A 27681-nucleotide genomic window follows, 5' to 3' on the forward strand; every position below is an offset into this window, starting at 1 on the left:
TACATTATATAAGCATTTATTTTCACTGCAAAATTGAGAACATTTCCGTCTCAGTTTTTTGCTATATGACCGCATCTGGCTGTAGTACCGGTCCGAACAGGTGGTTCATTAATCGATTTACTCCGGCTGTCACGTGCGCTATATACCCATGTCCCAAAAGGTCGATGCACAATATTACAAAATAACATGGGCAAAATACAGCCAGAAGGCTTACCATTAAACATACATATTGTTTTAATTCTTCACCATTTCCTAGAAGTGAATATGTGAACCATAACATGTGTCACAATTAGGAACTATAGTGAAGTCATCTGTGTAGTGAGACCTAAGTGCAACTTTTTTTTTTAACAGTATCATCTGTTTAAGGGGAGATAAATGCGGTGGTGGAGCCCAAGATGGCGACCACTGTTGTGTTTTTGTTGCCTTTGTTTATTTTCCCAGTTTTACGATGTGACGATTCAAGTACATCACTTAAAAGTGTTATTAACGCTGTTGAAATATTAATTTCTTATTATAAAAGTAATTACATGGAATTTAATGTCGACGGCTTGTTTGGTTTGCGTGCTGTTGAAGGTAAAAAATTAGTTCTGTTCAGTGTTCGTCGCCGTGTGTCAGTGAGCCATTTTAGAAATGTAAACAAAATGACCGACAGCTGTATTGGTGTTTTTTTTTACGTTTTGTTTTTTAGTAGTGCTATAGTGTAATACTGTTTTATATTACAGTGCATAGGTAGTACAAGTTTGAATTAATAGCAGGACTTTATATTGGGGGGGGGGGGGGGCAGGGGACTTGTCACACATTAAACCTTTCCCCTAAAAATTGAGATTAAAAAGTATAGGAGAAGCCATGTGTTTAAGGAAGTGACGTCACGTATCAGCATGCGCGCGCATCTGGTAGGCAGAAGTCTATCATAATGGCCATTAGTAACAAAGCGAACTAGCGTAGCGTGAATAGCAAAGAATGGCCAACACGTGCTTAAATTACCGCTTGTAGCACGGGAACGCTATTCTACATAGCTCCTGTATGGAGGAGATACATGTACTCTTTCCACCCATAAAATTTGACGATTGACCGAGTTCAAAACTATAGCAAACTTCCTTTTTTTTCTTTTTTCTTTTCACCTGAATAAATATTTTTAGTCCATGTATTTTTAAAGCGTCTGGTCCATATTTCAAGTAAAGCATTACAAACGAGCGCGCGCACACACAAATAAAATAATAAAATAAAACGAGTAGGCCTATATTTTTTATTTAAAAACTGTTTAAAAGAAATAATTGGCCTACACTTTGTTAAAGGAAATTATTTCTTTTAACAATTTTAAATAACCCATATATATATATATATATATATATATATATATATATATATATATATATATATATATATATATATATATATATGCATATATGTATATATACATATACATATATATGTACATATAGATACACATACACACACACACACACACACATATATATATATATATGAACATTTGTTACAAATGAACAATCAGTAGACAATATATAGACAGTAGTTATATATATATATAACACATCAGACTTGTCTACTGGTTCATTTGTAAGGCTTTTCATCAACAATAAATTTAAGCAAGTATCTTATTAGAAAACTTTACAAAAACTTTAAAACTATTAATTTTATCAAGTCCTTTTTTATTCCTTAAACTTGCTGATATCGGATACATATTAACACATTGTATTAAAATGGAGGAACCTAAATTTAGTTTCCATACATGTTCCATGACCACACATACATTGCTCCCTCTAGCTACAGCATCCCTTTTTAAATATTAGTACAGAACTTAGCCTTTTAAACCGGATACATCTCAAAGTTACTTGGTCCCTCACCTTTGTGGTTCCATCTTCAGAACATTTTGTAGCATTATTTTTTTATATATATATACATAAAAATTGCCATTAATATTTTAATCGCCTAATCCCATGCAGGCCAGGACATAGTTTAATACGCAGTCGATCTAGGATTGATTCCTGTTGGTGGTCCTATAGGGCTATTTCTCATTCCAGCCAGTGCTCTACAACTGGTGTAACAAATGCTACACTATTTATTATCCTGTCTGTGGGCTGATGCATATAAAAGATCCCTTATTGTTAATCGGAAAGAGTAATCCATTATGTGACAGCAGCAGGTTTCCTCCCTAATATTATCTGTGTGATCCCTAAACATGTCCGACTCTATATATCCGTAATTAAAATGACGAGTGCATTGTTAAATAAAAGATTCCTTCCTTTCAAATCTAAAACAGTGTCAGTTACCTTTGACAAGAGGCACAGTTTCAAAGGCTATCACTTTCAACCTGATTAATAAACCAGTTAAAACAACAAATTACTGTAAATGGTAACAATACAATGTTTTAATGTAAGACACACATTAACACAATGCAAATATCATTTGATCATTGGTTTATAATGATAATAGAAAAAGAAAATAATAAATATGTGTTGTCTACTGTTTCTCGATATAATTTTATTGATTTTGTAAAGTCTGTTTTTATTAGAAAATAGAGATCCTGGTAAAAAAAGATTAAATCCAAGTGTTATCAATGTCATCATCACATACTGAATAGCCCCAATCATATTGCATATATGGTAGTTTGGAAAGTCAGTGTGTTATCAATGTCATCATCACATACTGAATAGCCCCAATAATATTGCATATGGTAGTTTGGAAAGTCAGTGTGTTATCAATGTCATCATCACATACTGAATAGCCCCAATAATATTGCACATGGTAGTTTGGAAAGTCAGTGAAAAAAGTTCTGGTATCCCTCTTATGCACAGAAACATGAGATACTGTAGAAAAGAATCGCTGAATCTGATACCAGTGTTCTCCTTAGCATCCCTTAATTCACCCTAAAACTTAAACGCCCTTAATTCATCGTGAAAGGCCCATTTTTCATCCAAGAGTTGCCGGTTCTCTTTTTGTCCATAAACAGGGATCACTGATACCTAGAAAAAAATAAGAAAATTGGTAAATTTCTATGATATATAAGTATGAAAGTTTTATATTGAATATTATTGAAATATTTGAATACACATAAATGTATTTGTGAAGACATATTGACATCTGTCACTGATGACAATAATACTTATAAATACAATCAGCTCCCCTTTTCTTTCTTTATTTGCTGCAAACAAATTCAGATAACTTATATAATAAATGCATGTAACATAATTTATGTTTTTAATAAAATATAATGGCTATCACCAACTTGTGGATCAATATCCAGTTTTATTATTAGTATTTATTTATTTTTAATCCCAAACAAATGATTTCATACACCTGATATCCCACCCTGAAATGTTTATACCTTTTATTTTATTATTAAAAAATCAACTTACACATTACAAATACACCTGTGGATCACTTCTTCAATAAAAAAAAGTAAAACATTATAATTAACATATAATATAATTAATAAATGGAAATATTTCAGAACCATTTTCATATGAAACAATATATATATGCTTGATTGCACACACGCACACACACACAGCTCCCTGTTATTTAATTAAAAATATAAATACTCCAGCCACCTACATATTTTATGGCATAATACAATATAAAATATATTCAGATTTTTGTTTTACCCACTATAATGGATCTGTCAATACAAACAAAAAGTTACATAAAACGTTGTTTGTCGATTGACTGGGTAGCCCTACTGTTCACAGGGTAACTTTGTTTCCATGTCAGTTTGGTGGGGGCTTTTATTTATTTATTTTTTTTTATTATCTTTTCAATTTTCATTTCAATAAATACTGACGTGTATTAGTATTACGAATGAATAACATACAACAAACCTTGTATAAAATGACGATCTCCGTTGTGGGATGGGCAAAGTTGATTGTTGTCAGCTTTAACTGTTCAACGTTTCGCTTCCACTGTATTTGATGAAACTAATTTCATAATCCTTACTACAGTGACTTGTGCATCTAACAACAACGTATGAAATTACCATGACAAAATACCATTCATCAAAACTAGTCTACACTGATTTGATTGACGGAAAAACATTCGATTGTTCATTAATACTAATGCCAGTATTGTCAACTGGTTTCTTGCCTACCAGCGCTCACGCGGTACCACGTGATCAAAACATGTGACGTCACCGTGGCTTCTCCTATATTTAATTTTTGATGAGGCCTACTCTTTTTTTTAAATTCCTTCCCCACTTCAAATTTTACAGTCATGGTGAGGTTCCATCTCAATCTCAATGTAATTATGGGGGAGGGGCACAGGTCACTGTTACTTAATGTGTAACTTGCATGAATATATTTGCTGTTAAACTGAATTTAGTATTTTTTTGTTTCCTCCATACTGATCTTCCCACTCCCTGTTAAACCATTTATTTGAAGATAAAATTTGGGATTTGAGGTTAGGAACAAAATGCTTCAACAGCCATACATGTAAAATTTTGCAAAATAAATTTGTCTTTCGCACATTAAGTTTATAACACCATTTACGAATACGTAATACAAAATACCTGTATAATTTATAATAAATTGTTTGTACAAAGTTGCAATTATTCTCAGAAGCCTGTCAGTTCTAACACAAGGTGCAGGCGCATAGCGTGATCTGGACCTGGGATGGGGAGTCGAATATGAACCAAGTGGACCCTTTTTGTATTTTGTTTTTGAACCACCAGAAACTCCATATGTATAAACCTGTATGTTTTAGTTCTGAAAGCGGACCATTTGCTTCAGAGGTGATCTGAACGTTTTTTTGCCCAATTATCTACTAAAGTTAAAAAAATTGTAGAAACTCAGATATTTTAATTTGGACAACAAAATATCAATTATTATTTGAAATTAGTATTTGATAATATTAATAATATCATCTATGGATGTTATTGTGTGTCTTTCTTTACACTGAGTTTTTTTCACATAAATTTTAATATTTTAATAGTTTAATATTAAATTCATATCCATGTACTTATATTTCTTTGACACCCAAAAGCTGATGTGTATTTTTGTGCTGGGGTGTCATTAAACATTAATTTGTTCGTTCATTCATTCATTCATTCATTCATTCCTCTTCAGGTCATGTGAACTTAATCTTGAATGAATACAAGCAGCATCAGCACCAACATCTTGATAGTGACACTGTGCTAAAACTGCGGAAGATCGTCACAGACGCAGCATCAGTGGGAAACAAGGCTCTGGAGTTTGTGAAGAGGGACGATGAGCAGTATTACGACAGATTCAAGTTTGTTGTACATGATCCATGGGATATTTTTAAAAGACATCGTGAAATTGATCCTCATTACAAGTGGAATGCTAAACTTTATAGTGCAAACAGAGAAGGTGAGTGTTGTACATGAAATTTTAGAATACATGAATAAAATTCCGATGATCCTAAGTTTTCAACTTTTAATTTTTGAACATATCAGTTCACCATGTATCCCACTGGATGTTCTTGTAAAATTAAAGTTGTGAAGTAAATGATGGTTCACATTAAATATCATGCCCAGTTGCAATCATATTGATGCTATCTGGGTAGGACACCTCCGACTTGTTTGTTTGCAGGGCTAGCTCTTTCACTCGCCAAATTCGCCAATTGCTAATTTTGAAAGTAGTTGGTGAATTTTATTTTAATTTGGCGAAATAATTTCATGTAATAATTGCCATTTTTAAAGAAAATAACTGTCGATTTCTGCAATTTTTAAAGTTTAATAAATAATTTGGTGAAATTGTTTTGCTTACCCAGAGTTAGCCCTGGATTGTACAATGTGTTCAAGATATTGGTGAGACATGTACAGTGTATGTTGCATCCAAAAGTTGGTTTGCTTTGTTTGAAGACACCACTAGAGCACATTGATTATCAGATACTGGATGCCAAGTCTTCAGAGAAAACCGGCTACATTTTTCCATTGGTAGCAAGACATTTTTTTACATGCATTTTCCTATAGACAGGACAGTACATACCATAGCTTTTAATATGCAGGGCATAGAACACTGGTTTGAATGTGAAAAACCCGAATCAGTTATGTTGCATCAAAACAATTGATAATATTTGTTGTAGTTGTATGTGTGTCCCTCATTGAGCCACATAACAAAATCATTTGTGAGCAGCAAAATAAAAAGGCCCTGCCCAAGAATGCTTTATCTCCTTGCCTCCTACATGTTTTTTGGGGTGGGTGGAGTGGGGTGGGGGATTGTTCAGTACATGTACATACTCTGGACATGCATATAGCAGTTTATAACAGTGTTTTAGTTGTACACCCACATGTACATGTATGGTATATATACTGAACCGCAAAAGAAACGCGAGATTTTTAAATGTCATTTCTATATGGTAAATTATAACAATTTATTTCGGGGATGTAACTGTCAATATTACAAGACATGCTGGTTTATGACTGAGACCCAAATTGCAGGTACCCTTTCAACTTTCCATGAAACGACACGCCAAAACGCACCTGTCTCGAAGGCCGTGGGTGGCAGTCACAAACAATTGTCATGAAAACCGAAATGCACGTGCATCTCGTGGAGGTTATGGGTATAAAAACCAACTTGAACCGCGTTCCTGGCATTTGTAATTTGCACGCATCAGGTATGACCCGATTGTCAGCAGCGCAGAGAGAACAAGCTATCGGCCGATTGCAAGCCGGGCAGCGTGCCCTGGTTGTTGCTAACGCTTACAATGTCCATGTCAGCACCATCCATCATCTACAGCAGCGGTACATCAACACCAACAGCACTGCAGACAGTCACTGTGGTCCAATAAATTGACTTTATCAGATTTTTCAAAATTTATCTTTGATATTAATAAATTGAAACATATTTTCTCAGCCACACATGTGTCGCGTTTCTTTTGCGGTTCAGTATGTATATATATATATATATATAGTATATATATATATATATATATATATATATATATATATATATATATATATATATATATATATATATATATATATATATATATATATGTATATATATATATATATATATATATATATATATATATATATATATATAAGGGGCGGGACATAGCTCAGTGGTAAAGCATTTGCTTGATGCGTGGTCAGTCTAGGATCAATCCCCGTCAGTGGACCCATTGGGCTATTTCTCGTTTCAGCTAGTGCTCCACAACTGGTGTAACAAAGGCTGTGGTATGGACTGTTCTGTCTGTGGGATGGTGCATATAAAGGATCCCTTGCTGCTAATCCAAAATAGAGTACCCTATGAAGTGGCGACAGCAGGTTTCCTCTTTCAATATATGTGTGGTCCGTAACCATATGTCTGATGCCATATAAATAAAATGTGTTGAGTGTGTCATTAAATAAAAAAATTCTTGGTATATATAATTATATATATATATATATATATATATATATATATATATATATATATAGGTTAAGTCTATAGTGGTGAATAACAACAGTATGTTACTTAATATCTGTGTTTAATTGCCAAGGTTCTCTTGATGAATCAACCAGTGACATGTGCATGAGTGAGCTGACCGGTGACAAACAGACGAACAGAAAGCCGTGTTTGATCAGTGACAAATGTCTACAGGTGATGACCCTCAAGGGCCGGACTGGGTATGGCATAACACACCAGGTGCTATGGACAATGCTAGCTGAAAAGGTTTGTCAAAAGACATGGTGTTAATTACAAGTATTAATTACGTGTAAAATTGTGTATCAGACTGATCATTTAAAAGTAGTAAGGAATTCCTCAACTGAATTTTGAATTTCAGCCATAATTTTAGATTTATTTATTCATTCATTTTTCAAAACAATAATAAAAATCAATCAATAATCCGTACTAACTACTTTAACTTGTTTTTTATATAGCAAACCAAGGGCCTAATTCAATAAACTCATGCATCTTTGCGATCTCGCAGTGCAATGCTAAAAGTCTTGCAAAGAGGATGCTTTGTTATCTAGCAGAGCCTAAGAGACCTTTTTTAATTAGGCCTCTCATCTGTTTTAAGGTTGATTGTCTACATTCACAGGAGTTAATCTTTTTATTCTTTGATGACTTCATTTTAACTTTTAATTTTTATTGACCTGTAAGTGAAAAATATATTGAATGATTAAACATTTGCTGAAACTTAAAACTTTGTTACTGAGCCAGTAAACACAAAATTAAGAAGAAAAAAATGATCTCTTCAACCGATGACATTAATATTTGTAAAGCGGCAAAAGCTGCCAATGCTACATTACCTGTCAAATAGCAAATCGTATCACATTGCGGCAAGTGCCATTAATGCCACCGTTAAGTTCTATCCATGAGTCATTTTGGGGTAAAATTTGTTTAGTTAAAGTATGTTACCAATGACAACATTAACATCTAAAAATTGATAGCAATTAAAAGTACCATTAAGGCAGCTTCATACTTTTGGTTTTGGAAATATAATAGAAAATTCTGACATGCAACATTTAAAATCTTTCTTTGATGATTACAAGTAGCAGAGTCAAGGTTTTGCCAAATTATTTCAAAAATGCAAAACCTATAGCTATTTTCCAACAAAATATCAAATATTTTTTGCCAAATTAAAATAAAATTTGCCACTTGTTCTTAAAGTTTGCAATTGACAAATTTGGTGAGTGTCGGAGCTAGTGCTGAGTAGGTTAACCGTGTAATATTTAAATAACCCTTTGGTTTAAAGTTACTTGTAATTTTCAGCAGTAACTGATAACAATTGTGCAAGTGGTATAACAGCAAAATGAAGTGGCGCTCTGGTATAAAGAGGGCTAACTGAATAATTATGTACTCAACCTATGTAGATTATTGTCACGGGAGCGTTCTCTCGAAAACTACTGTCACATGACCCTCCCAATATTGTTGTATTTTTCACACAATATATTCCGACAAAGATAATATATTGAATTGCATAATGTAATTAATGGTGGTTAGCAACTGTATCATGTGGTATTGCCATCACACTGGTAAGCAACCATAACATGTGGTATTGCAGAACTAAAACTAGTATATTTTCCTGTAGGCTGGGTGTTACGGTGAATTAAGTAAACTGCTACTGAAGAAAGGGTACAGCAGTGTTGCCGAGATGCAGCTGGAATTCTGCACCAACAACTATTATGAAATGGTGGCGGTCGTTCACATCTACATGAAAGGCAACATAACAAGTGATTACCAGGACCTTTTTCTTGAGCAACGTGAGTTCCATTTAATTATTTATTTGTTTCATTCATTCATTCATTCATTCCATTTATTCCATTCATTCATATTCAATCTTCCTGTATTTATTTTTATTACATTTCCCCAACTTTTTTCTTGAGCAACATGAGTTCCATCTATTTATTTATGTTTCATTCATTCATTCATTTATTAATTAATTTATTAATTAATTAATTCATTCATTCATTCATTCATTCATTCATTCATTCATTCGTATGTTTATTTTTATTACACTTCCTCAACTTTTTTCTTAGCAACACAAGTTCCATTATTTATTTGTTTGTTTCATTCATTCATTCATTCATTCATTCATATGTTTATTTTTATTACACTTCCTCAACTTTTTTCTTAGCAACACAAGTTCCATTATTTATTTGTTTGTTTCATTCATTCATTCATTCATTCGTATGTTTATTTTTAGTACACTTCTCAACTTTTTTCTTAGCAACACAAGTGCCATTATTTATTTGTTTGTTTCATTCATTCATTCATTCATTCATTCATATGTTTATTTTTATTACACTTCCTCAACTTTTTTATTACAAACACAAGTTCCATTATTTGTTTGTTTCATTCATTCATTCATTCATTCATTCATTCATTTTGATCATTCTTTCATTCCTATTTTTATTTGTATTACACTCCCCCAACCTGGCAGCTTCTATATTTCTACTTCTTTTGCTGTCCACCTCCACATCCCAGTTCTTGTCCCTCCAACTGCAGCAGATATCTATCTGGTGACCATCTGTGGCACACTCCTGTAAGTACTATTTGCTGCATACACATCAGGTTCTCAGGATGGCCAACTTATTATATATTTTGTCATAATATATTTTTTAAGGGGCAAGACATAGCCCAGTGGTAAAACGTTTGCTTGATGCGCAGTTGGTCTGGGATCGATCTCCATCGGTGAACCCATTAAGCTATTTCTCATTCTAGCCAGTGCACCATGACTGGTATATCAAAATATCAAAGGTTGTGGTATGTGCTAACTTGTCTGTGGGATGGTGCATATAAAAGATCCCTTTCTACTAATGGAAAAATATAGAAGGTTTTCTCTCTAAGACTACATGTCAAATTTACCAAAGTTTGACATCCAATAGCCGATGATTAATAAATCAGTGTGCTCTGGTGGTGTCATTAAACAAAACGCACTTTATGTTTTTGTTTTTTTATCAACACTGCAAAGCCAGCAATATATCGCAATAGTGATCCATGAAGCATGGCAGTGCAAATTCAATTACAAATTTTATCTGTTTATAATTAATTTACGTACAAGTGCGATGGTACAATGTTTGTAATTTAATTTGTTTTAAAAATGTTTTATACATTATTAATTCAGTTAGTAACTATTGGATGTTTTATTTATGTATGTACACAAAATACTAAAGGTTTTGGGTTTTTTGTTGTTGTTATTGTGGGGTTTTTTGGGTTTTTTATTGCCAGCCCCTTGTTTACAATTAGAACAACACATGCCAAGAGTAAAACATGGGTTGTGTACATAAAAATAATAAAACAACATAATATAATACTTTAGGGTACTGGCTTGCAACCCCCCTCCCCCTCTCTCCATCCCCGCCTCTCTCTCTCTCTCTCTCTCTCTCTCTCTCTCTCTCTCTCTCTCTCTCTCTCTCTCTCTCTCTCTCTCTCTCTCACACTACATATCTAATCAATGTAGCTATCCATTTATCTCTCTCTCACGCAAAAAAACCCAACACACTTTCATTCTTTTCCATTCTATGAAAGACGTACATAAATATTTAAAATACACACATGATATATATGTATCTACATTATTAATGTGTGGACCACTGGGAACAAGACGATGCACAAGGAAAGTTACAAAAATCAGGTCTGTTCAAAGACAGATTAATACACTGACCACTTGGTGAAGAATTTATTAAGATTGTTCTTACTAAGATAAATACATTTTTCTACTTTATATCTTTGTTTAGCTTCGTTTTGGAAATGTATAATATTTAATTGGATCCTTTGCACTTTACATTTATATATAAAATATTTAGCTAATAATAGTAGCAGGTCAAAAACATTATCTGTTTTAATATTATCTTTACATCCAAATATCACTAGCTCAAGAGAAAGCTTTAAATTACATATATGCTTACATGATTTTGATAACCAATTTAAATAATCATTCCAAAAGTTCTGAACAATTTTACATTCCCAAAATAAATGCACTATAGATTCTTTTCCTTCATGACAAAACGTACACGTTTCACTGTCAATTAATTTTAATTTATATGCAAAACTATTAGTAGTTAATATTCTATGAAGTATTCTATATTGGAACCATCTAAGTTTTATTTCTTGCGTGGTTAGAAATGTTTTTAAATAAATAGTGTGCCAATTAAGGTCTGAAATAAAATAATTTTGCCATTTTGATACTGCAGAATTTGACTTTTCAGAAGTTACAAGTGTGTAATAATATAGTTTCGAGCCATTTCTGATAGAACAAAGTTTTCGTTGAACTTGAGAATCATCTAAAGGAATATTTGTTTCTATTATATTCAGTTTCGTCTTCCTAAGGTACGCTGTAAGTGAGTTAACAACTCCTTGATACTCTAAAAAAGATGCATTTAATTACTATAAATTATTAAATGTGGTTAAAGTTAAAAAGTTGCCGTATTCATCAACAAGATCACAGATTTGAGATACACCTTTCCCAAGCCATTTCTTTTTTAAAAAAGATTTGCTGTTAATTTTTATATTGGAATTATAAAAAAATTGGCTCTGATAAAAAGTCTTCAAAAGATGAAACATAAATTAATAACGAGAAGTCACGGAATACAGTCTTTCCAAAATAGATTTTTTACATGTTTTAAGCACAATTGGGGGAAATCATTACCAAATAGAGATATGTTACGGAGTTGTGGAAAACATGCAAAAAGAATAGGTTTCCATTTTGGATCTTTGGTTTCCAATTTTCGTAGTCATGTAATTTTCAAAGCTTTAGCATAGTTAAATATATCTATCATTCCGAGACCTCCCTCATTAACAGGTTTACACAAAGTTATTCTTTGTATCCTGTCTGGCTTTTGGTATTTATTGCTTCTTCAAAAGACGTTCTACTACCATCAAGTATAAAATCAGTATCATCGGCATACTGTGAAATTAGGTATTCTTTATTGTTTATTGAGATGCCTTTAATTTTCTTATTTTTACGTACAAGTCCTGCATAAATTTCTACACAGAGAAGAAATATATAAGTAGATAACGGATCACCTTGCCTACAGCCTCTATTAAATGATATTAAATGATGAAGACATATTTCCATTAACTTTAACACTTGAATTTATATTTTGGTAAAAAACAGAAATCCAGCGTTTAATACCTGTTCCAAATCTAAAAAAGTCTAGGGTTTTATGTATATATGACCATGAAATGGAGTCGAATGCTTTTTCGAAATCTACTCGTAGAAATATTCCTGGAATATTATGCGATTCAGTATAATACAAAATATCAATCAATATCCTTATATTGTTACCAATATAACGACCCGGCATAAAACCAGTTTGGTGTTTGTTAATAAGAAAATGAAGTACTTCTTTAATTCGTTCGGATATACACGCAAATGCTAATTTATAGACAACATTTAGAAGTGATATCGGTCTCCAGTTGCTAAGGAAACGTTTCGGTTTATCACCTTTAGGTATACACGTTATTATTTCCAGTTTCTGAGTAACAGATAATTCACCATCGATAAAAGCATAATTAAGGGATCTGAGAACAAAATAGCCTATGTCTTTCCAAAACCATTTGAAGAATTCTGCAGAAAAGCCGTTTTATGTATTTTTTGTGCACTTCAATGCATTTGATAATTCCTCATAGGTTAATAAACCTTCTACAGAATCAGCCTGTTCTTTACTTAATTTGTTTAAATCTTGATCTGAAAGTAAATAATTTAGATTGGCGTCGCTTATACTTTCTTTAGGAGAATAAAGCTTTTGATAAAATTCTTTTGTTTCTTTCATAATTTCTTTTTCATCTGTAATAATAGAACTGTCATTTTTTTCAATAACTGTTATGGATTTACTAATAAAATTTCTATTTTCTAATTTTCACCCTCTTCTATCCATCTAGCTCTCGATCTGATGTATACACCTTCCATTGTTTTTTGACGCACATTTTCTAAATCTTTTCGTTTTGAATTAATGTTTTCAAAGTCTAAATGATTGCTTTTTTCTAAGGATTCTATTTCTTCAATAAATTTTTCTTCCCATTTACTATTTTCTTTTTTCAAATAAGATGAGTAGGAAACCGTCTTGCCTCGTATCTTCATAAGTAAAACTTCTAAAAATAATTGATCATTAATTTGAAAATCAATTTCCGTTAGGGGATATTATCGATTGCTTCCACATTGTAAACTAGTACAGCATACTGTCTCTTAACACTAGCAATTATGTTTTTTATTACATTTCCAATAGGTATTATGCTTTATATTTTCAGTTAATTCGAACTTAAGACTTAGCATAGAATGATCGGTTCTATATCCATAATGTATATTAGAGTTTATTACAGAAGAATATAGTGAATTTGATATAAAGAAAAAATCTAATCGGGCCTAAATATTGAATGTAATGTACTAAAGGTTGTAGAAATAGGACTTGATAAAAAAAAATTGACAGTTGCAGACCTCGATGTGACAAAAATGAGGAGTGATTAATTGATCCATTTAAAGCCATTTACGATATTGATACCATATAAATGCACATGCTAAGGAGAGCTCTCCTAGTGAAATAGTCTCAGGGGAGTGATGGGGAGCAAGAGTGATAGCTCTCCTTAAATGGTGAGGTCTGCAGTTGAGCTGATGAGCTGATAGTAATAATGTATGGAGTTTTTGAGATCTGTTTTTGTGCTGGGCTTGTCATATCAAGAAAAGACATGATTGAATAGTTGTCTGGGTCATCATCAAACTTTTTTCCTTATTTAAAATTTAATAAACAATGATTAAATCATGAACCTGTATTTATTTTCCCTTTTTTTTCTTTTTTTCTTCCAGAATTTATTTGTCCAAGTATAGGGTTTTACGAGTATCTGAAAAAAGACTACCTTACACAGATTATGTCTTGGCAAAAGAATTCAGGGTGCTTTACAGACTTAAAAAGTTTATCTCTGAAACGCGTGTTAAAAGCACAAAAAAATCAATTGGAGAACAGTCGCATAAAATTCAAACAAAACCCTCGTGCTGCTTTTGTTAACCGTCCAGCTAATGTGATTCAGCCAATCAGAAAGCAAAATGTGATTCAACAGATTCAGAACCATAAGTTTAATGTTGTGAAAAACCCACCAACAAACGTAAAGCAGGGATTGCTCGTGAATAACCATGTTGAAATGAAGTCATTTGGCGATGTGAAAAGGGTTGAAGGAAAGCCACAGCGGGACTATCAGTCACACAACAGGCAGGGTAGAAGATTACTCGTTGAGAAATCAATGGCAGGTCAGTATGAAATCAGTATTCAGGATTTCAACTAGGGGGGAGGTTGGGAGGGTGGAGCAAGTGGGTTGTTTGCCATATCCTTCCAAGTAAAATACAAAAAGTTTAGTTTTTTACTTTAAAAGTGCTAGTTTTGTCTAGCTGGTAGTATATTGATGTATATAGTGTTCAATTGATATGAATAATATCTTGTGTCAGATACATAAATATGATAACATCAGACCTTCATATCACATGCATGTTCATGTTCCTGATTTTGTCTCTATTTATCTTCTTTTTTTTTCTCGATTTAAAAATCTTAATAAAGTTTCACCTCTTGTTTTGTCCCTCGACAGATGGTTGTCTGTCACATAAGACTGCAGTGGCTGCTGGAGCTCTGGTGATGTATCTGCGCTATCTGATTGATCCAGGAGCTCTGAACCTAACGTCCGTCCATCTGATTCTTCCGGAGAGTTCCAGATCATTGCTAGCAGAAGCCAAACTACAGGACTTCCAGAACCAGAAGGTGAAGGGTGAGGGTTTGATCCCTGTGAGGCAGGAACTAGGGGAGGAGCTTGTCCTCAACCAGGCAGATGACCATGAGGCTGTGGAGGATGGGGAAGAGGAGGCAGGTGGGAATGCTGAGGAGCAGACGGAGGAGGAGGAGGATGAAGATCTTGATGATGCAGATGGCAACTACAAAGATGAGGATGAAATGTATCCAGACAAGCCGGAAAATCCCAACTTGCATGACAAAAAAGTTGTTCGGTTCGGCAATGACATCAAGGCTGGTGTAGAATTTGAGAAAAATAAATTTGAGGATGATGGTGATGAAGATATTCAGGATCATTATGTTGATGGTGATAAGGCAAAAGCCAACCATTTTCAGGCAGGTTTAAGGGGAGGCAACCCTGATCAGCAAGACGAAAAAGATGAGGAAGAGTATACATATTATGATCCACCGGATAAGGATCTGAATAAGGATGTAGACTTTGAGAAGAAGGATGTTAACCCTTCAGTGCACAAGAATGTTCGTAGATATAAGAAGAAAGTGAATAAAGATGAAGCACAGCAAATTGTTTATGGAAGTGACAATGTTGTGATAAAATCGAAACCTAATGATAGAACTTTATTTATTGTATTTGCTTCAGCAAGTTTAGTCATTATTTTTTTAATGTATAGATTTATCAAAAAAAGAAGAATACATCTTCGGTTCCTTCCTCGTAAATTATTTAAATTATAAACAGTATTTTTTCCAAAAGGATCTGTGTAAATTGTATATATAACTGTACACATACTTTCTCCCCTTCAGAGATTATTAATAATTTATTATAACACAACAGCTTTATTAGTCCTGTATTATATTTGAGTTCGATTTAGTCAAAGTGTTATTTCAAACTGCTGTTAAAATTAAAGCAACATCTGAAATTCTGTATGCAGACTTGTAAGAGAAATAGAAACAAATTGTAAGAGAAATGTTTAGATTTTTGGGTGAGGGCAAAAATAATAATAAACTGAACAATGATTAGTCTTGAAAATAGATGACTGCAAGTTGCTCTGGGAATTGTGGAGCATGGTTTCATATTAAAGTTTTGAATCATGGATGCTGTTAGCCAATTTTGGGACATTTAATTACAGTTTTTAAAAATTATTTTAAGATTAGTAAAATGAGTGCATATCTATGTACAAGTTGAAATAGAGTATGCATTAGTTCTGTCCCGAACAACAAAAGAAATGTGAAATGTCTTTTAAATTATTTTAAATTATTCAGTTTGAATCTCAATAGTTTTTGTCAGTTAATAAAATTTGATGTTTTGAGAATATTTTATGTCCAATTTGACGATCTGTGTACCAAATTAATTTTATCATTAAAAAAAACCCCATGTATTAAAAGGACATACCCTAGTTTTTAAACACTACAGCATATTTTTCACTATAAGAGTCGTTTATGATCACTGAAATCAAACATTACTTATATTTTATTGTTTAGATTATCCATTTCCATACAACCGAAGTGTTTCTGGTTATCCTGGTGTTTCTATTACCACAAAATGCATTTTAAAAATATTTTTAAAAACACATGTGCGTCTGAGAAGTAACTGTTATGGAGTTGCATTTTAGTCTATTTTGAAGGGTATTTCAACGGCTTTCTAGACGATTCGTCCTCTGGACATTTCGTCCACAGACGATTCGTCCACCGTACATTTCGTCCACGTACATTTCGTCCACCCACATCGGACATTTCGTCCACTCAATTACAGAATTTACTATATAACTATAAATAATTATTTCTTTGACAGTGTAGTTGATTATTATCATTATTAAGTGGTTTGCTTTATCAAAGAAATATAAATTACGACCACAAATCAATGACACTTTCAAAATATTTATTAACTGGCCGTGTCCATTTCGTCCACCGACGATTCGTTTGTACCCGATTTCCGTTCTTCCCATCCCCCCTCTCTCTCTCTCTCTCACACACACACACACAACTTGCATCTTCTTTTCGTAGGCAGATCAGACCAGATCAGATCAATTTGTTTTTCGTTGTAATTTGGCATTAAGAAAAGTAATAACTTTTCTGAGACCACCGACCCACTTCAATAGGTAAACTTCATATAATAGCAAGGTAACAATATTAATAATAACATTTTGAATAAACAAACAAACAAAGCAAAAAACCATGTCTTTTCATTTCAATTTAATTTAAATTATCAGTCATAACATATGACATTGCGTAGGATTATAATGAGAAATTTTAGATAAATAATTACTAAAAGGCACATATAGTCATGGACGACGAAATGGCGACCGTATAACGCAATATATTACATCATAATTGATTTGAGGGAGTACGTAAATATAGTAAGACGTTTGCGGTCAATATAGCATTTTACTATTGTTACAGTTACATTCTAATTCAACACTAGTTCTTTGTTCATATGAAAAATCTTATTTTATTTATATAGAAATAACAAATTTATAGCTTGTACCTAATTATATAGCTAAACAGAAATGTACTAAAGAAATGGAACGTTTTAATGGAAAGTGGAAAGACAAACAAATAAAATGACAAAGTTAACGTACCTGTACCACAGCGTCGATGTTGCCATTTAAAACAACCTTCACATTGCAATCCTTCTTGGCGTGGCTTTACGCTCCTTTTGCATGACAGACAAATATTACTCATTGTGAACAAATTCCGAACATTTTTACCTTATGGTATAGGCCTATTTATGCCCTTGCTTGTCTACTTGAGTCATGACGATAACAACTCATAATTAACGGTGCCATCTTTTACAGTGAATTTGGTTTAAGTTTGTGAGCAGGAACAGGTAGAAACATCAAACATCAATGGATTAGTTTGATCAATTAACCCAAAACAACTTAATAGACTATCTAAATACGGGGCAGGCGGAGACACCCCAACATGAACAGCAATTAAATATTGTATTATCTTCCTTAGTATGTGTTTGTAAAAGTAACAATGTAATTATATATGGCAGCCGTTAAGCCTCGTATTCCCTACCCACACCAACATCGGTCAAACGGATGTTTGAACGATTATATCTAGGACTCTTGATTCAAATTTATTCACATTTAAGAATCCTAACAACATAATTGCGTCAACATTTTTATTTATCTTTTGGATTGGTATTAATTTATTTTCCTGAGTATATTGTTTTTATTTGGATACATTGCCTTGCCAAAGTCGAACGTTTGTGTCCACAACAAGCATGCTTGCACAATATTTTGTGAACATACATAAAGACATACATACCACCCTCGGGATATCAAACACAACGATTTAAAAAAAAAATATCTACCATATCAAATAAGTTATATATATATATATAATTTTTTGTTGTTGTTGTATTGGTGCCGTGCAAGGAATATATATTAAAATAAACCTAGTGGACGAATTGTCCAAAGGTAATTTTTGCCTGTGGACGAAATGTACGTGGACGAAATGTACGGTGGACGAATCGTCTGTGGACGAAATGTCCAGAGGACGGATCGTCTGCATCCCTTTCAACGTCACAGACTCTTGTTTCATTCTGTAGTATCCAAATTTGTTACAGGTTTGTAAGTTAACCAAACTTTTACGGGTTGAAACTAGAGTCTAGGTGAAAATTATGCCTTAGTGTTTAAAAACTAGGGTATGTCCCTTTAAAATATTCACATTTCTTTTGCTGTTCCATATATTTTCTGTTTTTGTTTAAACTTAACAAGTATAAAAAAAATTTCCAGAGCAATATTCAAAGCTGTAGTAAACTGATTTATCTAAATGGTGTTCTCAAATATATTTATAAAACATAAAGTTTATTTTACATACAACTATTTTTAATAAACAGATATTTTTCTCCTAGTTATATTTATAGATGTCATATAGTTGAGTCCAAATTTGATTCACATTTGAGTTTTCTTGTTGTTATTTTCAATAATTTTGCAGTATCGCAAAAGTTCAGTGAAATTTTACATCAATCTTGTGACTGCATTACTGAACATAATATGCCTTTTCTAGTGTAATATAATTGTTTTAACCAGTGTTTTTATTCTTCGTGATGACCTCATTAATGCTGAAAATGCTGAAATGTGGCAATCTGCTGTTAAAGTTTTATCAATTAGAAAATGTACAAGTCTTGTTGAAATGGTAAAGCCACGGGTCATGTATCTTGAAAAAGTGTTAGTGTAGAGTTCTTCATTAAATGTTTTTTAAACAACTTGTAGGTAAAGTTGGACATAAATATAAGGTTGCCCTCAGTCACAACTAATGACACACATCCTATATCTAATAAAATATATCGGAATGAAAACGGTCTCAAACGTGTGTTCATCTTGAAAACTAAACATTGCAAAAGATATATGATATACATTAATATTTCAATGTTTTCTTCACAGTGATAAAAATTTTATTTTTACAAAGTACTGATAAGTCTACCAAAGAAAAGAAAATCTAAACTGAATTTGATACATGTATATTTGTTTAATGATGTGAATTTTAATTTGTGAATTCATCTTTTGTAACATGCAACCAAAGTAGTAACCTAGCATCTTGTGTATTTGCTAGTGACCAAGTCACGTGGAGCTGGCTGTTCCCATGTCAGAGTTGGCCTCATGTGATCAGCAGATTCACAGAAGCTGTCACACTTCGTATTAATGCTTAAACCCAAAAATAAATAGAATTTATTACACAAAACAAATGGTAATGACCGTAATTCGAATATTATAGTTATTTCAAATGACCATTTTCTTTTAGCTTTGTTCACATTTAACCACCTTATACAAATATGTTTAACCAGACACTGAGCTTATAAAACCTTTTGAGTCTAGACTCTTAGTAGACTCTAAAGTTGTACAAGCACAGGCCCAGAATGTATGGTAAGAGGGTAAGAATCTGAAGATTTATGTCCAGCTGAGTAAGGTGGTGGTCTCAAATAAACATGACTGTACTGCCCTAGTTGGGCTCACAATTGACACATTTTTTTGTTTTAGCCAATTTTTCGGTAAGTGGGGCATTTGTTTTTTAAATTGTTAAAAATTGGCTAATTAAAATAACATTTTTATTAGCCAGCTACTAAATGTTGTAGTCACTTTGTATAACAATTGGCAATTAGCTAATTCGTTTGTCTGCACGGTGAGCCATGTACAATGGATATAATTATGAGAATAAACTTAGTTACACTGTTTTCGAGAATATCACTTCAAGTTATTAGTTCATGGGTTTTGTGTTGTAAGATGTTCTACAATACAATGATGAAATTGTTAGTGTATGTTTTTCATACATCAGGCTTATGCGGATTGTTAAATTGACATGGTTTTTATATATAAAATTTGCTTTTTCAGATAGAAAGGGCAATCAGTGTTTATTTTTTTTAACCCCATTTACTTTTATTTGAACTCTTATCAAATCTTTCATCAACTTTTTTCAATAATATAATTATTCTGTACCTCAGTGGATTTATTCCAGCTGCTTTCATTGTGCTATCCCATTTTATTTTGGGACCCCAACAGGTGTTTAACAACAACTAGGACATCTTTGTTGCTATCATATTTCATTCCTGTTTAGGGAAATAAATAGAAGTCTGAGGGTGTAAGGTCTAATGAATGAGAAAGATAAGGAAAGAATATTAGGTTCATGTAGGAGCATTATTGCAACTTGCTGCAGCGTTTACTGTTAACACAATATTGCAACCTTTTCCACTCACCCCGTCGATGGGCCCATTGGGCTATTTCTCGTTCCAGCCAGTGCACCACGACTGGTATATCAAAAGCTGTGGTATGTACTACCCTGTCTGTGGGATGGTGCATATAAAAGATCCTTTGCTGCTAATCGAAAAAGAGTAGCCCATGAAGTGGTGACAGCGGGTTTCCTCTCTCAATCTGTGTGGTCCTTAACCATAGGTCTAACACCATATAACCATAAATAAAATGTGTTGAGTGCGTCATTAAATAAAACATTTCTTTCTTTCTTCTTTTTTCAACTCATTTTTTATTCCAGCCAGTGCACCACGACTGGTATATCAAAGGCCACACTATGCGCTGTCCTATCTGGAATGGTGCGTATAGAAGATCCCTTGTTACTAACCGCAATTTTTTCTAACACTATTTGTCAAAATTACCAAATGTTTGACACCCAATAGCCAATGATTAATAAATCAATGTGTTCTCTTGGTGGTGTTAAACAAAACAAATTCTTCTTTTTTTTCAACTCATCTGCATAAACTATAGTAAGCCCTGTTTATTGTAGTTGTATTATCAATATTTGTTGAGCCCCATAAACTATAGTAAGCCCTGTTTATTGTAGTTGTATTATCAATATTTGTTGAGCCCCAAAACTTAGGCCACAAATTTCCATTGACAGAAGACACTTTTTGAATTTTTTTAAAGTGGGTAAGCCAAGATGCAATCTGATTAAAATTAGTTCTACTGGTCTACCAGCATACAAATTCTAAAAATATCGGGCGAGACTATTTATGCAATATGCGAACTTGTTTGTCTATTTCAACATTAAAAAATGGGGAAAAGTGCAGTAATAAACTAGTATAAACAGATTTTATGGTTTAGCATCACAGGGTTTTTTTTCCGTCTTGAAACAAATTTTATATTGAAATTAGTTTCAGGCATACTTCGTAATTCATCCAAATCATTTCGTATACCCTCGGCATAATCCTGAATGTTTTCAAATTCTTTTCAAATCACTGGCATGATTTTGCAAGTAAGGTTTTGATATGTCGAATGAAAGGTCAAGTGGACATGAGCTCCAACGGGGTGCTGTTAGGTCCACAGGTAATAGTAATTAACCAGTGTATCTAATTTTAATTAGATTGGCCAAGGTGCTTCCATTGCATGCTTTCCTTTTTTGTTTCTGGATAAAAATAATGAACCTTGCTTAAAAGTTTCATGTATAAATCATGTCTTCCAACACTTTGGATGTTTTCATCATTTGATGCTGTTTTTGGATCCACCAAATTATGGGTCATTTTTAATGTTCATTCTACTTTATCTTTTTAATTCTGCAATTCCATTTTTGTTTACATCATAGCATATGTAAGTTCTAAGTGTCACATCTTTATGGATTTGCTTGGAAGTCATATAAAGTGAAGATATTTGATAAATGCATAATTAGCACAAAAATTAAATGGTATGTTATATCAAAATGAGCTTCAAATCAAAGCACACAATATATGATAGTAGGTGATCTTGTCGTGTCTGCATTAAATAATAGTGGTATCAGTTGATCAGACGGAGAGTAATTTTAGGCTGTGCATGGTTTAAATATCCCTCATACTTTGTAGAAAACCTCCCCCCCCCCCCCCCCCCCAAACATGTAGGATGGATTATTTGAATGTGGCAGTTGCTGTTGGTTACAGTGTAATGTAATTATTAATGCAATCCATACCCTTCATAATTACCTTGCAATTTTGTAATCATATTTCTCTCTAGTTAATGACATAGCGCTTGGTTGTTGTGAAATGATGTGAGATGCTTGATATGGCTACTGTTCATACAGTTGTGGTGATGATGCAACTTTAATTAAACTACAAAACTATCAAAGGATGTAATGTGTTAAAAACTGTGTGAAAACATTTTTGTTGGTGGTGTTTCTACATTAAATGTTTTTATTTTTTTAACCTAGTGGAGAATTTCTGTGATTATAATCTAATGATACATATAGTAATACATTTATTACAGTGTTCATGAACAGTATCTTTTTAAAACATAGACTTTGTGATAAAAAGATAATCAAAATTATTTTTAGTGTGTTTTACACGTTTGAATGATAATGTAATATTTTATATTTGTGATTCATATTAACATACAAACTCTATAAAACATTACAGTTTGATGTTTTCATCTCAAAATATAACTTTACCTGAATATTTAGAAGATTGTCTTTGCCTCTTTGGTAGTGCATCTTATTGTTTTTATTTGGGGGAGATTTTGTTAAGAAATATTTTATTCAATTCATAATGCTATGTTAGTTTTGAACATTATTAACAATGGAAATCAAAAACAATTTTAAAATTAATTTTAGGACAGTTTGAAAAATGATAATATGCAATGCAGTATGTGGGAAACATTAAATTAATGGGGGTTTTAATTTTTTTTTATATATACCTGGTTGGTCTCCTACTAATAAATATTGGTAGAATATTTAATTTAATTTTTTGGACAATGACAAGAGTGTCACTGGGTCCATTTGAACTTGAATTTGATGAAAAGCGTAACAATTACAGCTGCCAGTACCAGTAGGTAGTACTGTTGTTAATACTCAAATTAACTTTTTCTTACAAAAAAATCTTGACCAGATTTTGAAGCCAGACTTCTCCAAGTTGATACTGTTATCTACGAGTGATTATTTCTGGCACATCCCTTTGTCAGAGTCTTGTTGAAATAGCAATTTAAAGCAGTCTATACACAGGTAATACAACTTACTTTTATCTTGTTATTTATATGAATAGTTATGGAGGTTCCATCCACATTTGTTTAGTCATCTTTATACACTTCAGGAAGTGGATCTGTTTTATATGCTGTGCTTGAAAGTATATTTATTATTTCCTCTCTTTGTTTGTTTTATTTCTTAGTTAACATGGTTTGTTACTAAGCATTATCTATGTACTGTACTTTATTCAATTTGTTCATACCATGGTTTGTGTTCGAGTGAAGATTTTATGTGCAATCCTTTGACAATAAATATGTAAAATTATATATTTTTGCATTATTCTCGGAAGAAAGTTTTCACACACAAATCTCATCAGTTGTTAGATGCATGCTATATAATACACTTAACAAGCTGAAGGGATGTATGCATGCTCCCATGGCAGATTGATCCACTGTAGATGCTTTTTGGTCAATTCTGTGTCATTTTAAAACTGAAGTCAAGTAAAAATGGGGTCATGACCATGGCATGAATCAGTCCCCATGACCATGGCATGAATCAGTCCCCATGACCATGGCATGAAACAGTCCCCCTGATCAAACACATTTAATTATTTGCTCTTCCATTGTTAGTATATTAAAGACCATGGTATATGTTGCAATGAGTAAATACAAAAATGGTATATTAAAGATCAAGGTATATGTTGCCATGGATAAATAAAAAAAATGGGATATTAAATTTCAAGGTATATGTTGCAAGGAGTAAATACAAAAATGGTACATTAAAGATCAAAGTGTATGTTGTCATGTGTACATACAAAAATGGTTTATTAAAGTCCAACTATATGTTGCCATGGATAAACACGAAAATGGTATATTAAAGGCCAAAGTATATGTACATGTCAACATCTAAGGTATATGTGTCATTGGTATATACAAAAGTACTAGTATATTAAAGGCAATCGTATATGTGGTCATGGGTACATACAATATTGGTACATTAAAGACCATAGTACATGCTGCCATGGGTACATATAAAAATATTGGCTACATGTCCTATTATTGTGGGGCTTCTTTATAACACAGGGCTGTTATTTTCCAGCATTTTGCCGATTTAATTTTTAAAATTATTATTATTATTTATTGTTTGATATAAAATACTTGTAAGTTTTACAAAGTAGACTGGTTTTATCTGAAATGCTGAAAAGTAACCTTAATTTTACCTTCAGATTTAGTTTTTAGCTGTTTCAACATCAGTTCAGATTTTATTTATAAATGGGCATCACATTGCTGTGAACAAGGAGTGTTTGATAAAGTACAAGAAGTACAAGAAGTTCATTTAAGAAATATATTTATTTACAGATGTCCAGAGATAACTTCCACATGACTCATCCAGAGGCTGGTGCTAAAAAAATTAAATAAATAAAATCACATTACTTCAAGTCATATAATTTAAATAATAAATCGATTCTGTTTTCAGTAGGGAAAAAAAATACCCTAAGCATTTTCATTTTATCTGTATTTAACAATAATAGAGGGGGCCCGGGCGTAGCCCACTGGTAAAACATTCACCTGATGCATAGTCAGTCTAGGATCGATTCCTGTTAGTGACTCCATTGGGCTATTTCTCATTCCAGCCAGTGGACCACGACTGGTATATCAAAGATCATGGTAGGTGTTATCCTGTCTGTGGGATGGTTTATATAAAACATCCCTTGATACTAACAAATATGTAGCAGGTTTCTTCACTAAAACTACCAGAATTACCAAATGTTTGACATCCAATAGCCGATGATTAATAAGTTAGTGCTCTAGTGGTGTTGTTAAACAAAGCAAAATGTTAAAGTTTGTAAACAATAAAAGCTTTCTTCAAAACTCAAAATAAATTACAAATGAAGAATAATTTACCATTATTGTTCCATCAGGTGCCAGACAAACTAAAAGGGCAGTACACTGCTGTCCAGTTCTGATTTCATTAAAGTTACTACTGCTCTGTTGACTGTACACTTTACACTGGTGTAGTAAACAAATACTTGTTTTAACTATATACATGATAAGGATGCCCTGTAATACTAGATGTCAGGAAACCATTTCAAATAGAGGGGGCCATAAATATAAATAATTAATACTGATAGCTAAAGTTACATCTTACTTAGTAGGTGTGTGGTCTGATGCTACCATTTTGCAACTAATTTTGGGTAAAAATGGAGAACAACCGACTCTTCCATTTCCCCCCACCGAACTGACGGCAATGGAAAGTACAAATAGGAACAAATTGCAAGAAGGTTTATGGTGTGTGCTACAACAGCTTGTTCTGAATGTGCACTTTAAAACCTATGACCTGACCACAAGGCTTATTTTTCATTAAAAACCCCAATCCCTTTCCTCAAATATACCAAAGATAATGGTACAGCATAGCAAGTAATACTATTCATGCACGTGTTTGTGTTTGTACTAACCACATGTCTTTTTCTGCACTTCCTTGTGGATGGTCTGCAGTGAATCGAAGTTGGTGACAGTGAATACGTGGTGACTGTCTGTGGCCATCCCCTGGAGCTCGGCCCGATTGATACCCGAACCCACGCCAATCGCAATGACATTGATGCCAGCATGTTTCAGTTTCGTAGCCTCTGCTATGGTCTGTGCATGGTTTCGAGAGGCACCATCTGTCACAACAATAGCATATTTCTAAAATAAAACATGTTAAAAAATTAATATTATGCTTCAGATTCATAGAGAAACCACTGCAAAAAAAGAAAAGAAGAGATACTGGGTAATATGAACATGAAATTGAGTTATAAATGTATTATGTTTTTTATGTGTTTCTTCACTGTTCTGAAGAACAATTTGGACCCGCTGTTCACAATGAAAAATATTGTTTAACAACTGTTGAAATGTATGGATTGACTCATGAAATTAAACTTTAACATTTTGAACATGTTGAGATGCTTGCAGTTTTATCAAAGTGATGTTTTAATTGAACTCAAAGGAAAGGTCATTTGGGCTAAGGGTGGATACATGATTTTTGAAGACAAGATAGCTGGGACAAGTGCTGACTGGAATATTCATTGTAAACATGAGCAAAGGATGATGTTGTTGGGTGAAATTCCCTGCCAAAGGAAGAGCTCATTGAGAAGTTGTAATTTATACACTACACTGACTTTACAAAAGACTAAGTATTAAACTTTGCCTATGAAAGCGTGCTTGAACTTTAATTGAGATACAAGCATCAAAATAAATTAAAATGGACCCAGGAAACTGTGCTTGAACCTTAATTGGGACACCAACATAAAACCATATTTATTTAGACCCAGGAAAGGCATAATATATATATATAAAAATTAATTTAAGTGAATGAACCCATTTCTTTACCTTGACGCCTGGTCGAGCGCCGTGGGCTGCTGTGAACGACTGTGTTCTGGCCATTTGCAACGCGAGATCCGTGGCCGTGGAGCCTGACGCATAGGGTACTTGTTGTACAGCGTACACCAACTGCTGTTTCGTCGTGTGCTGGTTTAGCCAGAACTGGTTGTCAGCGCTCGATGAGAATCGAATGAGTCCAACCATTACATTCTTTGGTCCAATGGTGAAATCATGCACGAATTTCTCAACAAAGACTTTTTGTTTCTGGAAATTCGATGGCCCTTCACTACCAGACGAGTCCAGGATAAATACAATGTCTCCCTTTTCAGTTACGCCACATATGGGAGCTGTGGTGAAAAAGAAGAGAATAAAAACCTATGGTGAAGTTTTCTTCTTTGATAGTCTGAGTATCTTCCTAGCCCAAAACTAATAATATTAAAAAAACCCAAAACATGACATGTCCGCCACCACGGCTCCAACAACTTAATAATAATACCATCAGCACGTTCAAGCTCATATCTCTGCATACGAATCTAATGAATGTTTCGACAAAGTCGTGATGTCATGCAATCCACGAATCACTGTCAAGCGTTTTGTCTATAGGAGGTTAACCATTCTCCAGCACGACCATACCTTAACCTTGCTTTGCCTGTAGAATGACTACCACTCCCAAACTTGATTTGACAAATCTGAATGATAAATCATAATTTAGAGTCTAAAGCTGTATCCTAACCGGCCGCGAGCGATTATTTTAGAAATCATTGATTTCAATTGCCGTATCCTAACCGCACGCGTGCGACACGACATATA

General features: G+C 33.2%; 2 protein-coding genes across 2 annotated transcripts in view; one reads left to right on the top strand and one right to left on the bottom strand.

The window, feature by feature from the left end:
- Nucleotides 1-395: 395 nt before the first annotated feature.
- Nucleotides 396-16590, top strand: LOC121371652. The gene is made up of 6 exons (XM_041497695.1): nt 396-573; nt 5079-5342; nt 7462-7634; nt 8998-9169; nt 14212-14649; nt 14982-16590. Exons 1-6 carry the CDS (start codon nt 396-398, stop codon nt 15866-15868), a joined length of 2112 nt encoding a protein of 703 aa, XP_041353629.1. The 3' UTR covers nt 15869-16590.
- An 8252-nt stretch (nt 16591-24842) lies between these two features.
- Nucleotides 24843-27681, bottom strand: part of LOC121370130 (collagen alpha-4(VI) chain-like) — a 36758-nt gene continuing 33919 nt past the window's right edge. Inside the window, exons 20-22 of the mRNA XM_041495237.1 lie at nt 26881-27218; nt 25968-26196; nt 24843-24913 (exon numbers count right to left, since the gene is read on the bottom strand). Of these exons, the coding sequence (XP_041351171.1) occupies nt 24897-24913; nt 25968-26196; nt 26881-27218 (584 nt within the window). The 3' untranslated portion in view covers nt 24843-24896. The remainder of the gene's footprint in view (nt 24914-25967; nt 26197-26880; nt 27219-27681) is intronic.

This window comes from Gigantopelta aegis, chromosome 4 (assembly GCF_016097555.1).
Source record: "Gigantopelta aegis isolate Gae_Host chromosome 4, Gae_host_genome, whole genome shotgun sequence".
NCBI classification, from domain to species: Eukaryota; Metazoa; Mollusca; class Gastropoda; order Neomphalida; family Peltospiridae; genus Gigantopelta; species Gigantopelta aegis.